Genomic DNA, 20,708 nt, shown 5'->3' with positions numbered 1-20,708 from the left:
TTTGGGATGGGAGCGACAGCTTCGGGACGGGGCATGACGGTTTGGGGCGGGCGCGACGGCTCTCGGATGGACAGGGGCGATTTGGGGCTGGCCCGACCGCTCCAGGACGGGGCGTGACGGTAGTTTGTGCTCACTGGGCATGTCTTATCCTCAAAATGTTCGATCTGGCTCCTCCTGTCCCCGAACTTCCGCGCGATATCGGGCTCCTATATTTTTGTATTTTCAAAACAGTCCTTTTTCCTTTTCTCCTCTCGCTGATTCTTCGCTCTCCCCCCTTCCTTTCGGATTAACCACCCTGAAGCCCATTCAGCACAAGGCCCATCTGAGCCCATTCCCCATTCCCAAACCCTCACCCCCCCTCCCCCCCCCTCCGCCGGCATCGAACCGCCGGAGCGGCCGCGCCACCATGCACCGCCTCCTCCCTCCTCGCGGCTGCCTGCTCCGACGCCTGTCCACGGCCGCCGAGACCTCCGCAGCCTTGCCCCATCCACCGCGGCGCCCGCTGGCCGACTCACTCTACCGCCGCGTCACTGCCGTATGGAACCCGAACCTCCCGCTGACTCCCGTGCTGGAGCAATGGGCGGTCACGGAGGGCCGGGCCGTCGAGAAGAACAACCTCATGTGCATCGTCAAGAAGCTCGTCCGCCTCCGCCGCTTCTCCCACGCGCTCGAGGTCGCAATCACCCCAACCCCGAAGCGAATACTCCCTGTGCGCGCACCCCACTCGCTCATTCTTTGTGTTCTTGCAGCTGTCAATGTGGATGACCGACCGGCGGTACATGTACCTGTCGCCTGGCGACGTCGCGTACCGGCTGGAGCTGATCAGCAAGGTGCAAGGCCTCGAGAGTGCCGTGAACTACTGGAAGAGCTTGTCGATCCAGGTGAAGAAATCTCATTGCTACGGATCCCTCCTGAAATGCTATGCGGAGGCAAAGTCCGTCGACGAGGCCGAAAAGCTCTTCGCGGAGATGCAGGACTTGGGAATGATGAGATCATATCCTTACAATGTGATGATGAAGCTTTACTGGGAGACCGGGCAGGTTGAGAGGGTGCACACCATGTACAGGACCATGGAAGAGAGCGGCATCAAGCCTGATGTGTTCAGTATCAACATTCTGTTGACGGTGCTTGCAGCTGCTGGGAATTTTGATGGCATTGAGGAAATTATCAAGAAGGTCGACCCGAAGATCGTGAATTGGCACTCACATGCCATTGTAGCCAGGGCTTTCATGGAAGCCGGGCAGCAAGGAAAGGCCTTGCGAGCTATCCAGGAATCAGAAAAGCAGATAGGTCGGAAGGATGAGAGGGTTGCATATGGGTTCTTGCTTTCCATGTTTGCTGATTTGGGAATGAGTAGTGAGGCAGACCGGGTTTGGAATGTCTACAAGTCCAAAGTGCCGGTATGCAACTCGATGTACATGTGCAGGATAAGTGGGCTGCTTAAGATGAATGACATTGATAGTGCTGAGAAAGCCTTTAGAGAGTGGGAAAGTAGGTATGTTCACCATGATATCCACTTAACAAACTTACTGATAAATGCTTACTGCGCCAAAGGTCTTATGGAGAAGGCAGAAGCTCTCCTGGATGAAGCTATCGCCAAAGGGAGGACACCTCACCGTGGTACTTGGTATAGGTTGGCTAGTGGATTTTTCCAGGACGGCCAGGTGTCGAAGGCGGTGGATATGACAAGGAAAGCTCTTGCTTGTGCGTCTTCTCGATGGGAACCTGACCTAACAAATGTGCTAATGAGCCTGGAACATTTCATGGAGCAAAAGAATGTTGAAGCAGCCGAGGAGATGGCAAGCATGCTACGGAATTTAGTACCTTTGACAAGGGATGTTTACCACATTTTACTGGAGACATATGTTCATGCAGGACAACCAGTGTCAGATTTACTTGATCGCATGAAAAAAGATGGTTTTGAGGCTGATGAAGAAACAGATAAAATCATCGCTGGAATATGCCAGTAGATATCCGCAGCTTCCTATCAGTAGGCAATTTCGTTGGTTGTTTATTTTCCATGGCAGGTACTCCCTCCGTCTGGAAATACTAGTCGCATAAATGGATTAAAATGGATGTATCTAAAACTAAAATACGTCTGGATACATCCATTTCGCTGACAAGTATTTCCGGACGGAGGGAGTAGCTGCTAACCCATCCAATTATTAGTTTGACTTCCTTCCACTGCTTAGTGCTTATCTAAGACACTGTAATTCTTTAATCTTCTATATGCCGGTGTCACAGGGCAGTGGGGTTGTCAAATATATTCTTAGAGTATGTTCATTTGAAATTTGCACAGGTTTGTACTTCTGTTAGGATCAGATAAGATATGATGTAATGCAACTGTTCAGTAGTGTCACAAATCAGTCTTTTAAGAGATCCTTGGCTCCATCTACCACATCAAATTCTTACACTTGCGACCTAACTGCTTCTCTTTTTCTTTTCTTTTTTTCTCTTTTCATGGCATCCAAAGTCGCTATGGGGGCATGTCTGACATGAGCTGATAGCCTGACAATACCTTGTGTAATAAACCAGAGATTTTTCTTTTATGAAAGACAATAAACCAGAGATATGGACTCTGAAGAGATGTATGCCCATGGCATGAAAGGCATCTTACTGAAGTACATTGCACATTTAGCTTTTTTTGTTCATTTGAGAAAAATATAGTTTAATTCTTTTTTGTGTGCTCATATGATGCCTACAATATGAGAGGGATGGTTGTGGGCGGCAAGTTGTCCCTCAAATGGCCTGAATTTTCGTGGAGCTGGCCACTAGCGATAGCTAGGCCTGGCATCAAACGAGCCGGGTGAAATAATGGTTCAGATCACTTGTGGAAGACCAGCAAAGACTGGAAACAACAACGAAAGTTGCTGCACAAATGGATCTTGGTGAAGTATTTCAGTATGGCTGGTAGTTGGGGCATTATTTGTCATGGAACTGAAGAATGAGGTTTGCTGTACATTTCACATTTGAAAAACCCAGTTTGATTCACGTCGTGTAATCTGCAGCACTTAATGTAGGGTGAGGGAATAATATTTTTTTAACTAGAATTGCCTTCAGCTTCTTACCTTCATGCATATGTGTGTAAGAAATTTAACATTTTAATCGAAATTATCTTATGCAGGAGCACCTCGTCATGATCTTGGAGAACTCGTGTAATTCTTTTTCCGAGTTTGCCACCATCCTGATAAGAACACGTACGTACGCCTCCTAAGGAAAATTTTATTTCTCCAAGCAACAGAGGGTTCCTTGCGATCAGCCGTGTGAAGTTTCTATTGATTTGCGTCGCCTTCATCAGTTTAAGGGGGAAGAGAAAGCTTCCGTTTGTTGATTTGTTGTGGGGGCCAGTCCAGTCAGCGATTAATCACCCATCTTGCGTCCGTCCACGAGCACCACCATGTGATATGATTGCGTGCCTAAATTCCGTTCTGCTTTGGGTGTGGTTGGTTAACCCACTCCTTTCTTTTTCTTCCGCGTATCACTGTATCACACACACATATCATTTTGGCCCCTTGTCGTACGATTTGCTTGCATACATATATAGCATGTTCGTGTACTAACTTTCTCCGGTGTGGTACACTCTTCTCACTTGCTTACGCAACACAACAATCTGATCACTTCTCCATCCATGTGATTGATACGTACGTCTGTCCAGGAAGAATCTGCCACGGACAAGCTGCCGTGCCGTCCGTCGATCGCTCCTCACTTGCTGGCGCCGGAGAGAAGCTTGGCACGTAGCGCGCGCCTCCGTGCCAATCTGCCCCCAGAATTTATGTACGAGATGTACAAAACATGGCCGCCTGATCGCCCCCGTATTTTGTCCACTCTGATCGATCGGTTCGGCTCTCTCTTCTTCGGCGAGTCTGGAGGTGGAGCTCGTCCTGGTTTAGGTCCAAAGCTACTTTCTCGGCTAAAATGCTTTTGTGGAGAACTGACGGCGCAACGTGTCGTACGTTTTTCTTCTTGTGAAATGGAATACAAGCATCAACTCCATGCAGCGTTAATTCAACACATAGTCACACGATAGGTATCCTGTATTCGGATCAGAAAGATTAGAAGACAGTCGCATTAGGTCAGAGTGATCTTTAGCAGCTAGCATAGCAGTGTCCAAAGATTCCTGACATCCGAATAACTAGTACGCCGTGCAAGATTTTGGTTTAGCGAGAAAGCGGCATGCCGTGACATCAGAGTTCCATGGGGCTCTCGCCCCATCTTTCCATTGACAAGAAAGTCTGGTGGGCGATGTCACGGCGCACGGAGACGGAAGCCTCTCGTCCCTTGGCCCTCAACGTACGTGGGGATGGATGGATGGTGCTCTACTCCTACCTGTCGCTGTGTTGCTGCTACACGCACAGTGCACGTGAAGCACGAACTTCCTGGAGGACCATCATATCGGGCGCGCTGGAGGCTGGGCAGGCCACACGCTCGGCGTGATTCGGGCCCGTTGATGAACTGGAATGATCTACGAGGCTCTTTACAAGTTGTATCGGTTTTCGCCCGGTTTTTTATTAATTAATTGAACAATTCTCTTCTGCTTAATTAATCGATGAGGCAAATTTTTTTGCCTTCGTTTTGAAGAAAAAAAACAAATGCATTCCGTGCACCGTTGAGTGAAGTAATTTAGCCGAAATCCTCCTCTAATCTGCCGCGCCTGTAATCAACACAAAAACAGAAGTCACTGTAACGCTAAATAAAGTTATGCTTTACGTAGGAGGCTGGTTCGTGGCTTCGTGCACTCGTCGAAACATCGGCATCACATCCATGGAGCTTTCTAGATGCATGCGTCGATGGAGCTCACCCTCTCTCACACGTAGCTCGGCAGTGTGTGTAGTTTGATTTTTTTTTCTCCTTGTGCCTCGCCTTCACTTCCAAACGTGACGCCGATCGCCTAAGCATCACGCACGGCACCGCTCTTCGTCCAATTCCCGATCACCGCGAGAGAGTGTATTTACATGCTCTCATAACTTGTCGGAAACGACTTGCTTACGAGTCGTGAAGTGGAGAACGAACGTGTCCAAACTCTGTCAGTTCCCGGCCGTGCCAAATCGGTGGTCAGCTTGCCAGTAGTTTGCAGCTGGTGCCCACTTGCCTGGCGCTCTAAATTAATCTTCAAGCTGACGTGAGGATTTCGAACCCATGCTAGCCAGTCATGGACAGATTTTGCTTTCTGTAATTTGTATATTTTCCAAGACGCTAGTACTCGTTTCCCACGGGGATCTAGGAGATGTTCCTCGCGTAATCTCCATGTGTGATCCCCGTTTTCCAATCCAAATCAAGTTTCTAATTCTCCCAAACCACTGTGCCTGGCTGAAGGAGATGGCACACGAAAGCAGCGACGAAGAAGACATGCCAATCTACAGGGACTCCACACTCGAGGCTTGGAGGTCTCGTCGGTGCCATGTGCGTACGCGGATATGTCCTGTTCTTGTCTCGTTGCACCACGAGAGGATGTGCTAATGGGATCCCCGACGCACGGTCTTCTCTTGGTGGAAATAAAAATTATGTGTATATATAAACTGCGCGGCAGAAAGATTGTCTGTTGTAATTTGTGGGTGGATTTTAGCGGTCCAGAGAGTTTTACTAACATAAAGCGTTTGTTCGTTGAAAGAGGCCCTTGTTGGATGCCTTGCTAATAATTGCAACAATGGTGGCACGTATCTTACGGGGAATCTTCCCATCAAACAACATACGATGCGCATAAGAGCATCTCCCATAGGCCATAGCTCATGTAAAAAACCTCCTCGTGAAAATGGTTTTTACGAGATATTTGTATAATTTTGGGAAAGTAGTCATGTGGCGTCTTTTCTTAGTTCACATAAACATCTTTCCCTTTTTTCTTATATCGCCCAATAAAAGCCTACCTAATAGTCTAGGGCTTCAAGTGAGTGACATGTGTGACGGTGGCAGCCACCATCACTACGCGACGCATGGTGGCAAGGGAGCGCGGAGGTGCGGGGCGGCACGGCGTGAAACTTCAGGCGGTTGCAACTCACCTAAATTTTACGGGAAGGATCGTCTTCCTGTACATGTGGGGGAAGTTGGGGCGAGAGGGCGGGGGGGGGGGGGGGGGATTTATGCGATTTCATAAAAAAACCGTGTTTTTTTTACGCATGCAAGAGCTTTTGGAGATGTTCTAAGGATGGATTATCCTTCCGTTTCTTTTTATTTCATATATTAGGTTTGTCTTAAGTCAAAGTTTCTAAAGTTTGACCAAGTTTATAAAAAAAGTATCAATATTGACAATGCCAAATCAATATCACTAGATACATCATAAAAAAATTATAGGGTCTTTATTTTTATTGTAGGTGTTGATATTTTAAATATAAATTTGGTTAAAGTTTAGACAAATTGACTTGAAACAAAACTAGTACACGAAAAAAACAAAAGGGGGAAGATATTTAGACAGAGTATACTTGTACACGACGTCAACCAAAAAAGTTGAACGAGCGTGTCAAAATGGATCTATTCCTAGAAGCCACAGAGTTAAAAAGGATGAATCAAACCGTATGATTGTTTCACTTTCAACCGTGTAATATGTCGTGTTGGGTTTGTTTAGTTAATGAAGTTTCCCTGTGTGTGTGGTGGTGGTGGTGGTGGTGGGGGGGGGGGGGGGGGGATATGTGGTTTGTCGGGGCCTCATACTTGGTGCACCTTTTCCTAGTTAACATCTTAATATATAAGGCATAGATAATATTTGGATTCTAACATGTCATCAACTTTCAAATTAACATTCAGAAAATGGTCGAGAAGAAAATAGACAATTATGACACTAAATAGTGTCAAATGTAATTTGGGCTTTAAATTTAGCACATCGTTGCTATTGACAACAAATTTATCATTTTTGTTTGCCGGTTTATATTTCTAATCTGTGATGGAATTTTTGTGATCCAATTCACAATTTTTTAGACATTTAAAAGTATCAACAGAAAGCAGGTGCACCATGAGCCCTAGTGCACCAAGTACTCTCCGGGAGAAGAGGTACGTGTTCCCAGCTGAAAGAAGTGTGGACCGATAAAAATTATAAGGACAAACATAGGAAAAGTTTGGGCCCTACTCCACCTTAGAGAAGCTTCATCTGGTCAAAACTCTCTCTAGGACATGTCTCCTTTAAAGAGACATGCTACCTCCTCCTCGACGAGATCAAATAGCACACAAACCGTGTTTTTTAAGCACACAACCAACTTATTACACCACAAATTCCTGAACTATATATAATATAGTATTTTTCTTTCTTTATCTCGCACCACATCCGCCTTCATTGTTTTCTTGTTCCTAGCAGGGGCCCTCTTCACTGTTGTGCCACGACGGGAAGGTCGACCGCCATAGGAATCTTGACTCTTAGGTTTTGGGCTACTGGATTTTATTATGTTGGATTAGTACATTCACATTACAAAAGGTAGAATCATTTAAGTTTAAACGTTTATATTTAAGTATGGATTAAGGCTACAAAAATTTGAGTATTAATTCTGACATTATGTTTTCCCTTGTTCCTTTTATTGGGCGAGCGACGGGGGTAGGTTGAGGAGAGAGGACTATCATATACACAATCTTGGTGAGTCAAGTTTACTATAGTGAGCATTCTCTCGAAGATTGTATAATAGTTTTGCAAAACATGTAACATGTAAGAATAAGCACGACTCTGTTTCAAGCAAATAATATGAACTAATGTGTTTCACACGACCAACACTTTCATTATACTTTCTATGCACCATTGTGAATTGGTAAACAATAGCTAACACCTAGAAGTAGTATCCATATCTACCAAGGTCTGTCGAAAGGTCAAACCATTTCTCAAACTAGGTGATTGAATTAGAATCATTTAGTTTTATATTCAGATTTTGGATGCCTGTTTCGATTTATAGATGCATAATTTTCTATGTTTAATTTTCTAATCTTGGCCACATTAGATGAGTAATCAGTAGTGGGAAATGTGTGCATTAGTTGGGTTTAATTTTGCAACTCAAATAGTGATACGGGGAAAGACCACAAGGGTGGCCTGATACGTCTCCATCGTATCTACTTTTCCAAACACTTTTGCTCTTATTTTGACTCTAATTTGCATGATTTGAATGAAACTAACCCGGACTGATGCTGTTTTCAGCAGAACTACCATGGTGTTGTTTTTGTGCATAAATAAAAGTTCTTGGAATCAGAAAAAACTTTGCGGATTTTTTTTATTGAATAAATAAAAATATTGGAACAAAGATCCATCGGAGGGGGACCACTTGCTGTCCACAAGACAATAGGGTGTGTCTTGTGGGGCCGACATGTGGCCGTCTGACCTAATTCCAAGCCTATAAATTTTGTCTTCCTGAGAAAAAAATAAGAGAAGAAGTTCAATCGCGTTTTGCGACATGGAGCTGCTGCTACCCCCTATTCTTCATCGGCAGGGCTAATCTGGAGTTCGTTCGGGGCTCTGGAGAGGGGGATTCATTGTTGTTGTCGTCATCAACCCTTCTTCATCAATAATTCCATGATGCTCACCACCAGGGGGGAGTAGTTCCTTCGTATGCTTGTTGGACGATGATGTAGATGGATGAGATTTGTCATTTAATCGAGTCAATTTGTTACGGCTTAATCCCTAGTATCCACTATGTTCCGAGACTGATGTTGCTATGACTTTGCTATGATTAATGCTTGTCACTAGGGCCCGAGTGTCATGATTTTAGATCTGAACCCTTTATATTTTCATCAATATATTTGAGTTCTAGATAATATCTGCTAGTTGTATGCACTTGTTATTGTTCTGAACCATTGACCCCAAGGTGACAATAACTGGGATACTCTTCGGGGATGATTGTAATTCGAGGAGTTCATGTATTCACCACGTGTTAATGCTTTGTTCTGGTTCTCTATTAAAATGAGGCCTTAATTACCCTTATATTAGCTTATGGACTCCGCTACCACGGGAGAACAAAAGATGTCCTACAAATTCTTATTATAAGCATGTATGACTATATACGGAATACATGCCTAGATAGAATTGATGAATTGAAGCTATTGTGTATCGCTCTAGGTTGTGATTGTTACATGATGAATGTCATCCATACAAATATCCACCACTAATCCAATGCCTATGCTATGCTCATATTGTCTTTGCTAAGTTACTACTATTGTTGTTGCTGCTACAATCACTACAAAACTGCTACTGTTACTGTTACTACTACTACTATTACTGTTACTAATACTATCAAACTATCATACTACTATGCTACTAAACACTTTGATGCAAAGAAATTACTTTCCAGGTGTGGTTGAATTGACAACTCAACTGCTAAGACTCATAAATATTCTTTGGCTCCCCTTGTGTCAAATCAATAAATTTGGGTGAAATACCACCCTCGAAGACTGTTGCGATCCCCTATACTTGTAGTTCATCAAGACTATTTTATGGCACCGTTGCCGGGGAGCATAGCTCTATTTATTGAGTTCATTCGGGAGTTATATATCTTTTGACCACTATGAAGAATCTGAAAGACTCTAAGACCAAGAGCGTACCCTCTAAGACGAGGGGAGGTAAGGAACTGTCATCTAGCTCCGCACTTGATTCACCTTATATTTTAAGTAGACTTGTGACACCACCACCTGCTATTCAATCTGATATGTCGCAAATACTTGATGATACTGCTTCTATTATAAATGATACTCGTGATGATGCTAGTGTTGGGAAATGTAGTAGAAAACAAAAAAATCGCACCTACGATCACCCAAGATCAATATGAAGATGCATAACGTGTAGGGATCACGATCGTTACCGTCACTGAGTTGAAGCGGAAGAACATGTCGGTGTAGATCGTACTTGGAGTCCTTCGAACCATCGATGAATGACCCCTCGTGTAACATCCCAAAATTCTAAATTTTGGAATGTTATATTAATTAAGTAATAATGATTGCTTGTGTGATTTTTTGTGCGAAATTGAGTGGAATTCAAAACTTTTTGAAAGTTGAATGCGAGGGAATGAAATGACTTCCCCAAACTTTCACCTTGCATTTATGATCTCCATGAATTAAAATTCATTTCATCACAAAACCCTAGAGTGAAGATGATCTGACTTCTTCCATTTAAATAAATGAAAAGGGTTTTGAAAAGATTTAAATTCCATTTGAAAATTCCAAATTCAGAAACTTTATGCAACTCAATGAGTTTCATGAGAGAAGATAAAATGACTTCTTCAAATGCTAAGAAAGAGAGTTGAAAGTTTCAAATAATCAAATTGAAAGTCCCTTTGAAGTTATTTTGAAAACCCACTTTCAATTTGGAGTTATTTGGTTTTTATTCAAATTACTTTTCTCCAAAAATAAAATATATGAAAATAGGGTAAAATGATTCCCTGCCATAGAAAAGTGGAGAAAAATGAGTTTGAAATCATTTTGGTATTTTAAAATATTTTTATTTGGTTTTTAAATGAACCAGTAGCACTGTTTTCTTTATTTAAATTTTGGTAGAATTTATTTGCCTCTAAAAATATGTTCATGTTCTAGAAAATCTTTTTCTAATTTTTTTGATATATAATATGCCTATATATCATTTTTATTATCTATGGTTTATTTTTATTTTATTGTTTTGTTGTCTATTTTTTAAAAAAGAGGCCTAACCAACCGCGCCAGGCCAGCCCAACCGCGGCTCGTCCCCGACACCGAGCCGGTGTGCGGCCGGCGTACGCCGCCGCCGCCGTGACCGAGGAGGACTCCTCCTCCTTGCTGCCCCTTGCCCAAGCCACCGCTGCCCCTCCCCTGGCCTTTAAAAGCCAGACCCCGACCCCCTTCTCGCCTCCCAGATCGCCGCCGCCACTGCACGCATCGCCCACCACCGGAGCCGCCGCCGCCGCAAGCCGCATCGCATCCCCGCCGTTGCTCCACCGCGCCCCTACTTGTGTAGCCACCGCCGCCCCGCGCCGACCGCCGTTGCCGAAGCCGCCATCCCCGTCCGAAGCCGCCGCCGCTATTCCCCGTCACCGGCGATCTCCACCACCGGTAACCGTCACCTCCCCTCGCCTGTCCGATCTGGGTCTGATGATCCAGATCGTTTCGTTTTTTCCGAAATGTTTTATTTATTTATTTAGTGAACATTCATTAGTTTAGCTTCTGTAGCGAACAGTTTCATCGGTTAAGTTTCTGTAGCAGACGTTCGTCCGTTAGTTTTCTGTCACGTGGCCAGGGACCCATATGCAAATAGTTTTTCTTACAGTTTAGCCCCTATTTTTCAAACGATCACTATTTTTTGATCGTTTGTCCAAATTTGATGAAACCAACACCAAAATCTTAAGTATGATCTCACCTATCCATAAAACCAACTCAACTTTATTTTTGAAAGTTTTAAAATTTGAATTCAAATAGATTTGAATTTGAACTTCTTTTGATCGTATCTTGAGTTTCATAACTCCCTTTGAGTTGATTTTTTTTGCAAATCGAAGCTCTTGACCAAAACTTTATTTTAAGATCTAATACACACAATTTTAGTATTGTTGGGAATTGTTTTATGTTCGCAAGAGTTATGTGCTTGTTTTCGAAGTTTTCCGAGATCTTTTCTTTGAATCTTATGCATGAGTGCTTATGTATGTTATTGCTTGCTCACGCTAGATTGTCCATAGTGCCAAGAGCAAAATTGTCAGGACTTTGAGTGCGGAGTACTTCATCAACTTTAACAGGCAAGTTTGCACTTTTGATCATACCAATCTCCTGTTTTTACTTTGCATGTAGTGCCCTCTATCAACACAGTAGTATGCATGTGTAGGACTACTATGCTATGTTAAAGCCAGATAGGATAGCGATATGTTTAGCCTGATCCTGATAGTTTTTGCCGCCACTTTGGGTATCGTTATAGTGTAGTTATTGCTTAGCCATGCTATGGTAGACGTGGATTGGGTATCATGTGATTCATCAAAGTTGTGAGAGAACTTAAACAATGACTACATTAACAACTTATAGGTATTGTATTTCCTCAGAGGCTCTGCAATACCAATTAATCAATCATCTGGGCAGAAAGGTTTGTTGGGACCAGTCGACAAGTATGTATCCTCCAAAAGGCTCTGCATTACTCAGGAAAAGGTGAGGAATGCCGCCCAGGTTCAAAAAGGTTGGACACGTTTCATATCAAGTAGCTTTCGTGTGCAACCACAAGCCATTATGGGCTCTGGCACAGTTGAGTAAGTTGTGGGAAACCTTTCCATGATAGGCTAGCAGATGTAGAGGAATTGTAGGTGTACCGGCCTATCTATCGGTTAAGGGGACCTCTTCGGAAAGACTATGTCTCGATCATCCGGTTCTCAAACATCAGGCAGTGCGAGGATTTCAACGGAGGAGATCGAGTCTTGTGGGGAAAAGTGTGCAAACCTCTGCAGAGTGTACAAACTAATCATGATTAGTCGTGTCCCCGGTTACAGACAACTTTGAGCAACTGGACTTGAAACCTCTGGAATATCTTCTCATCCCAAATAATTATTCTGATGTGGGTTTAATTAAACCATGATCCCCGGGGGCTCTCATGGAAATATCAATTTGGGAACCTATGATCCTCGTGGGCTCTCATAGGTGGGTTAAGTTGGAGGCGGTCCAATTTAACAATAGGTTAATAAAAATGTAAAGGAATAAAATTTGGCTAGTGAGTAGAAGTAGGACAAAACTGGCTTTATGCAAAATAAACCTTAGAGCTATCCACTTGTTATATCCTTGCATGTAGATGATAGGTCTGTTGTCCTACTCTGGGTGTGACTTGCCAATACATTCAATGTATTGACCCTTTGTGGCTCCAACGTTTCATGTTGCAGATTTTTCAGACGCAGAGTAAGGTGCGATAGGTCGTTGTTCTGCACTCAGTTTTGCCATGGAGTTGGATGGACTCATTTACCATCAAAGCTTCCGCGGTTATTTTACTTAGATGGCCTTGAACCATATTATTGTAATGAATACTCTTTTGAGGACCCCGATGTAATAAAGTGTGTGATTGAACTCTGTTATAATTCCTCGAGTACTGTGTGTCAGCATACCAATCCAGGGATGACACAGAAGCACATAGACTCCGGTCCATTGGGATCGGGTCGCTACACCTCGTAGCACCCACGAATTGTCCCTTGAACCGAAGACGGAAAGCATGGCCTCTCTACTTGGTTGCAAACGTGCAACCTTCACAATCTGGCAACGCTTCATCGTCCAAAGCTAATCGTAGCCGAAGAATTAGAGGGAGGAGATTAGAACCACACTAGGCTTATAATTATGAGGACAAGAGGATTAGCCACGCTCTAATTAGTCAACTAGGACCAACTAGAACATGAACTAGAAGAACTACAGGAGGCTCCAAAAATGGTGTATCCAATAGAGCAAAACCCCCTAGTATATATAGGTTGGAGGAGGAGAGGCCAGCCACCAAGGGGGAAAAGTCCCCCTTGGGGCGCCGGCCAAAGGGGAGGAGTAGTTAAATTTGCCCCCCCCCCACACAAGGAAAGGGGGGCGCCTTCCTACTTGGGACCTTGTGGCCCAAGTTGCCTTCCACCTCTTGGCCTTTTTAGGCCCATTGATATTTGAATTACATATAAAATATTCTAAATACCTCTATACTATTATATATATATATAACATCTTCAAAAACATTTTCCACACATATATAATTTATCAGTACCCGGTATTACCCGATAATCTCTGAAACCCTTCCGATGACCCCGAAACGCTTCCAGATCCTCTTGGAACTATTCCTAATATTCATGAAAGAATTCCACAAATATATTATCATGACTCCCGTCCTACTAACACTCATTAGATCATGATTGCCTTAAGATTGTGACTATACCTGGCCATGGGATACCCAACCCGACCCGACCCGACAAAGCACAACCCGGCCTGGCCCGGTCTTGCCCATGGGCCGGGCCTAGGCCTGAATTTTGAGCCCAAAGCACATGTTGGGCCGGGCCTGGGCTTGGCATTTTCACATTTTAGGGAAGGGTCCCGGCCCAAGGCCCAGCGGGATTTATCTTTGTCAGGCCGGGCTTGGGCCTAAAAAATAGCCCCGACAGCCGGGCCAAGCCGGGCTCGAGCCTAGGTTTTTTTGCCTTGGGCTTTGTTAGGCCCGACCCAAAGTGCGGCCCGGAAGATAGCCAGGTATACTTGTGACCCTTTAGGTTTGGTAACCCATAGACATGAACGAAACCTTTCGTTCAATGACCGGCAGCGGGACCGTGGACGTCCGTATCGGTCCCTATGAGCACACGAATGATTCAAGTGAACCTTAGGTTATCATGTGATGTCCCCTTTGCTTCGCGATACTTCACAAAACCCAGGATGCACCGGTATCCTCCCGAGTCATCACTATGCTCGTTATACCAAAATCCTCATTACCGGTTTTGTTCTTCTTTCTCGTTATTGTGTTCCGGCATCCTCATGACGAAGTCACGTGTGTCTGGCTAGATGATGATTGATGCCATCTCACCGTGAGATCACTAAGAATATCTCTCCATCACCGGAGGAGCAAATCCCACTCTTGAGCTACCCGGTCACTTGTCAAACTTTCTGATGAACCTATAAGTTGTCGTTATGATCACCGTGTTACAGGTGACGTTTGAGCAACCCCAAAGCCCATCGTATGATAAGAAGTGACTACAATATTCTCATGGTCTAGGGAGCAATTTCACAAGTTGACACTTTGTGCTATTACAATTGAATGCAGACGATATTAACTCAATTCATAACAAGCAAGATTGGGTCGGTTCAATACGATCATTCTTCCAACGTCATAATGCCAATGTTTTTTAGGACTATTGTTACACTTATGATACCCTCAGATCCGGAAAATGTGATCACTAATAACAGTGGAGCTAGTATTAGAGGCGAGACTAGGAACCATTTATTTTACCGCTTATCATTCCACACGTGCATACGAGTTTTCCACTTTATCGCATATTCCAGGATCATAGCAGTTATAGCATAGAATATAAACTCTTTAATTATGAATATGGAAACATAATAATACGAATATTATTGCCTCTATGGCATATTTCCAACAGTCTGGCACTTGCACTGGAGTCAATAATCTAGTTTATGTACTCTCTTTGACACATATGGCTATCCGGTGTTGCTCATGCTTTGCTCGTGGTAGAGCCTTCATCATTGGGTCTAACACATTCAAGTCCATGTGAATCTTGAGAATCTTCACATGGGCCTTCTCAATATATTGTTGGACAATGTGATACTTGCATTCAATGTGTCTGGTCTTCATGTGTGATCTTGGTTCCTTTGCTTGAGCAACGACACCACTATTATCACAATAGAGGGCCATTGGATTCATCACACTTGGGACAACATCAATTTCTTCAAGAAACTTCTTGATCTAGAATGCCTCCTTTGAAGCTTTTGAATCCGCAATATACTCTACTTCTATCGTAGAATCCGCAACAATGTTTTGTTTGAAACTCTTCAAAACAACCACACCACCATTAAGTGTAAAAACATAACCTGACTGAGATTTATAGTCATCTATATCAGTCATGAAGCTAGCATTGGTGTAACCATTTAGAACGAGTTCTTCATCACCTCCATAAACAAGGAGCATATCCTTTGTTCTTCTGAGGTACTTGAGAATATTCTTAACTACTGTTCAGTGAGCCAATCCTGGATCACTCTTGTATCTGCTACTAACACTTAGTGCATAAGAAACATCTGGTCTAGTATATATCATAGCATACATGATGGAGACAATTACAGAGGCATATGGTACTCCACTCATTTGCACTCGCTCATCAACTATCTTGGGACATTGATTTCTGCTAAGTGTTATGCCATGTGACATTGGGAGAAAACCTTTCTTTGCATTCTCCATTTTAAACATCTTTAAAACCTTGTCAATGTACATGCTTTGACTTAGTGCTATTAGACGTCTTGATCTATCTCTATATATTTTTATGTCCAATATATATGCAGCTTCACCCAAGTCCTTCATTGAAAACACACTCTTTAAATAGTCTTTTATTGTGCCAAGATACTTAATGTCATTCCCAATCAATAACATGTCATCCACATATAATATTAGAAATGCTACACATCTCCCACTAAACTTCTTGTATACACAAGCTTCTTCATCATTTTTAATGAATCCAACTCTTTTACTACTTCATCAAAATGTTGATTCCAGTTCCTTGATGCTTGCTTCAAACCATGGATTGACCTTTGAAGCCTGCACACTTTTCTGGCATCCTTTGGATCGACAAAACCTTCTAGTTGTATCATGTATACATCCTCTTTCATATTTCCATTTAGGAAAGCAATTTTGACATCCATTTTCCATCTCTCATGATCAAAATATGCAGCTATAGCCATCATAATCCGTACAGACTTTAGCATTGCTACTGGAGAGAAAGTTTCGTCATAATCAACTTCCTCAACTTGCGAAAACCCTTTCGCAACTAGCCGTTCTTTGTAGATGGTGGGATTACCATCCGCATCTGTTTTCCCTTTGAAGATCCATTTAAATTGTATGGGTTTTACACCCTTTGGAGGCTCAACCAAGTTCCAAACTTGATTCTCATACATGGACTCCATTTCGGATTGCATGGCTTTGGGCCATTCTTTTGAGCAGGGCGCCACCATTGCTTCCTTGTAATGCGCAGGTTCATCTTCTCTAAGATGAATATTTCATTATGAAACCAACCAGGAGGTTTAATAACTCTTCCTGACATGCGTGGTTCAGTTACAGTCTTAACTTGAGTTTCTACAACTGGTGTAGTAACTTCTGGTTCAGTTGTGTGGATAACCTATGGAAAAGATTCAGTTTCATTAGTCCTTACTTCCGGAGATTCAGTAATCTCATCAAGTTGTACTGTGCTCCCACTTCTTTAGCGAGAAACTCTTTCTCAAGAAACTGTCCATTTTTAGTGACAAACACTTTGTCTTCGAACTTTTGGTAGCAGGAATACCCAACTGTTTCTTTGGGATAACCTACAAAGTAACACTTGTCTGCTTTAGGATCGAGCTTATTTGGTTGTAAATATTTTACATAAGTCCCACAACCCCAAATCTTGAGATGTGACAAACTGGGTTTCTGTAAGTGCATCAAGTGCCCCCTTAGTGGTTTTGGAGTATTAACAACAAATAGGTTGAGGAACTAATGAGTTTGTGAGTATACACAGGTGACAGAAGTATAGAAGATTTGGTTTAACACATGGAAGACGACCCCCAAAAAAGTATTTCTTCAAGTGAAGAAATTGGTGATGAAATTGGTACGACCTTTGAAGAAATTGATGTGAAGACTTTCAAGCTTGAAGACTTTGCTTTTATAGTTTCTTTTCTTCTTCTTCGAGTCATAGGAAAACCGTACAGTTAAAGGGGGTCTAGGTGAATCATATTTCACATTTCCAAAGTGATGCTCAAACCTATTCAAACCTATACACAAAAGCCGCTTCGAGTGATGCCTTTGGAAATCTCCAGTACAACTGGCACAATTACTTGTGACAGTGACAAAGTTCATCTGGTCGCAGACGAATTTGGTCATGCTGAGGAGTTAGGATTTTGCTAGTGCATGATGGCAGCTGGAACTACGTCGGTATTTCCCCGGAGAGGGAGGGATGATGTAGCATAACGACGGTAGAGTATTTACCTCAGTTATGAAACCAAGGTATCAAACCAGTAGGAGAACCAAGCAACACATGCACACAAATAACAACACCTCGTAACCCGACGTGTTAAAGGGGTTGTCAATCCCTTTCGGGTAACGGCACCAGAAATTGGCAAGTTGACGGGAGAAAGGTTGTAAAAGATTGGATAAATAGATCACAAATAAAATAAAGTGAAGCAAAGTATTTTTGGATTTTTGGTTTAATAGATCTCAAAATAAAAGAGAGGAAAAGGTAGATCGCAAAGGCAAATATATGAGAAATAAGACCCGGGGGGCGTAGGTTTCACTAATGGCTTCTCTCTAGAAAAATAACAAACGGTGGGTGAACAACTTACTGTTGGAAAATTGATATAACTTCAAATAATTATGACGATATCCAGGCAATGATCATTACATAGGCATCACGTCCAAGATTAGTAGACCGACTCCTGCCTGCATCTACTACTATTACTCCACACATCGACCGCTATCCAACATGCATCTAGTGTATTAAGTTCATGGAAAAACAGAGTAATGCAATAAGAACGATGACATGATGTAGACAAGATGCGTTTATCTATATGGTGGTAGATATAGATCTCGTCTTTTTCTCCTTAGTAGCAACGATACATATGTGTCGGTTCCCTTTCTGTCACTGGGATCAAGCACCGTAAGATCGAACCCACTACCGGGCACCTCTTCCCATTGCAAGATAAATAAATCGAGTTGGCCAGACAAGACCAAAATATCGGAGAAGAAATACGAGGCTATAAGAGATCACGCATAAAATAGATCAAAGAAACTCAAATACTTTCATGGATATAAAAACATAGATCTGATCATAAACTCGAAGTTCATCGATCCCAACAAACACACCGCAAAAAGAGTTACATCATATGGATCTCCAAGAGACCATTGTATTGAGGATCAAGAGAGAGAGAGATGAATCTGTCTAGCTACTAACTACGGACCCGAAGGTCTACAAAGGACTACTCACGCATCATCGAAGAGGCACCAATGGAAGTGGTGAACCCCTCCGTGATGGTGTTTAGATTGGATCTGGTGTTTCTGGACTCTGTGGCGGCTAGATGAATATTTCGTCGACTCCCCTAGGGTTTTGGGAATATTTGGGTATTTATAGAGCAAAGAGGCGGTCCGGGGAGCACCCGAGGTGGGCACAACCCACCTGGGCGCGCCAGGGCCTCCTGGCGCACCCTGGTGGGTTGTGCCCTCCACGGGGCACCCCCAGGTGTAACCAAGGCCCATCTACTTCGTTTTGGCCCATAAAAAATCATCGTAAAGTTTCGTGCCATTTGGATTCCGTTTGATATTTATTTCCTGCAATGTAAAAACATGGTAAAAATAGGAACTGACACTTGGCACTATGTCAATAGGTCAGTACGAAAAAATGATATAAAATGATTATAAAACATCCAAGATTGATAACAAAACAACATGGAACAATCAAAAATTATAGATACATTGGAGACGTATCAGTGCATTCTGCCTAAAAGTGAGGAAATTAAGTGCCCTAACGAATTTGAGAGTTCAAATTCCGACAACTGCTGCGCCACGTGTCAGCTATCGAGTGGATCCTTATCCTGACAACGGTCGAATTAGAGAAGGGCATTTATGAAATTTCTTGTCGGGTTGCCCCCTGGTGATAAGTGTTGGGGAACGCAGTATTACAAAAAAATTCCTAAGATCACACAAGATCTATCTAGGTGATGCATATCAACAAGAGGGGAGAGTGTGTCCACGTACCCTCGTAGACCGAAAGCGTGAGCGTTTAGTAACGCGGTTGATGTAGTCGAACGTCTTCGTGATTCAACCGATCCTAGCACCGAACGTACAACACCTCCGTGTTCAGCACATGTTCAGCTCAATGACGTCCCTCGAGCTCTTGATCTAGTTGAGGACGAGGGAGAGTTTCGTCAGCATTACGGTGTGCGACGATGATGATGAAGTTACTGGCGCAGGGCTTCGCCTAAGCACTACAACGATATGACCGAGGTGTGTAACTGTGGAGGGGGCACCACACACGGCTAAGAGAAGACTTGTTGTGCCTTTGGGGTGCCCCCGCCTCCGTATATAAGGGGGGGAGGAGAGGAGGCCGCCCCCCTAGGGGCGCGTCAAGTGTGGGGAGTCCTACTAGGACTCCCTAGTCCTGGTAGGATTCCCCTCTCCTTTTTCCTTTTTCGGAGTAGCAAAGAGGGAAAGAGAGAAGGAGTAGGAGAGGGAAAGGGGGGCGGCGCCCCCACCCCTTGTCCAATTCGGATTGGCAAGGGGGGCGCGCGCCACCTCCTGGCCGGCCCTCTCTCTTGTCCACTAAGGCCCATGTTTGGCCCATTAACTTCCCGGGGGGGGGGGGGCTGGTACTCCAAAACTTCCCGAAACCATTCCGGTGTCCGAATGTAACCTTACAATATATGAACCTTTACCTCTCGACCATTTCGAGACTCCTCGTCATTTCTGTGATCTCATCCGGAACTCCGAACAATTTCGGTCATCAAATCACATAACTCATAATACAAATCGTCATCGAACGTTAAGCATGTGGACCCTACGAGTTCGAGAACTATGTAGACATGACCAAGACACATCTCCAGTCAATAACCAATAGCGGAATCTGTATGCTCATATTGGCTCCTACATATTCTACGAAGATCTTTATCGGTCAAACCGCATAACAACATACGTCATTCCCTTTGTCATCGGTATGTTACTTGTCCAAGATTCGATCGTCGGTATCCACATACCTAGTTCAATCTCAACACCGGAAAGTCTATTTACTCGTTCCATAATGCATCATCCTGTAACTAACTCATTAGTCACATTGCTTGCAAGGCTCATAGTGATGTGCATTACCGAGAGGGCCCAGAGATACCTCTCCGATACACTGAGTGACAAATCCTAATCTCGATCTATGGCAACTCAACAAACACCATTGGAGACACATGTAGAGCATCTTTATAATCACCCAGTTATGTTGTGACATTTGTAGCACACAAGGTGTTCCTCCGGTATTTGGGAGTTGCATAATCTCATAGTTAGAGGAACATGTATAAGTCATGAAGAAAGCAATAGAAATAAAACTAAACAATCATTATGCTAAGCTAACGGATGGGTCTTG

At 43.4% G+C, this 20,708-nt stretch overlaps 1 protein-coding gene across 2 annotated transcripts; it reads left to right on the top strand.

Moving 5' to 3' along the window:
* The first annotated feature begins 320 nt into the window (after positions 1-320).
* Positions 321-3,538, top strand: LOC123047184 (pentatricopeptide repeat-containing protein At2g20710, mitochondrial). 2 transcript variants are annotated; one of them, XR_006422832.1, is made up of 3 exons: positions 321-673; positions 750-2,027; positions 3,125-3,538. XR_006422832.1 is itself a non-coding variant. In XM_044470683.1 (2 exons), the coding sequence occupies exons 1-2, from the start codon at positions 407-409 to the stop codon at positions 1,968-1,970; spliced, it is 1,488 nt and encodes a 495-aa protein (XP_044326618.1). In that variant the 5' UTR covers positions 321-406; the 3' UTR covers positions 1,971-2,377. The 2 variants fall into 2 exon arrangements, 1 of the variants encoding a protein (XP_044326618.1); XM_044470683.1 differs by lacking the exon at positions 3,125-3,538 and having other exon boundaries at positions 750-2,377.
* Positions 3,539-20,708: the final 17,170 nt, after the last annotated feature.

The sequence above is a fragment of the Triticum aestivum genome, chromosome 1A, assembly GCF_018294505.1.
Source record: "Triticum aestivum cultivar Chinese Spring chromosome 1A, IWGSC CS RefSeq v2.1, whole genome shotgun sequence".
In the NCBI taxonomy this organism is placed as follows: domain Eukaryota; kingdom Viridiplantae; phylum Streptophyta; class Magnoliopsida; order Poales; family Poaceae; genus Triticum; species Triticum aestivum.
This window is presented reverse-complemented; position numbering and strand designations above follow the sequence as displayed.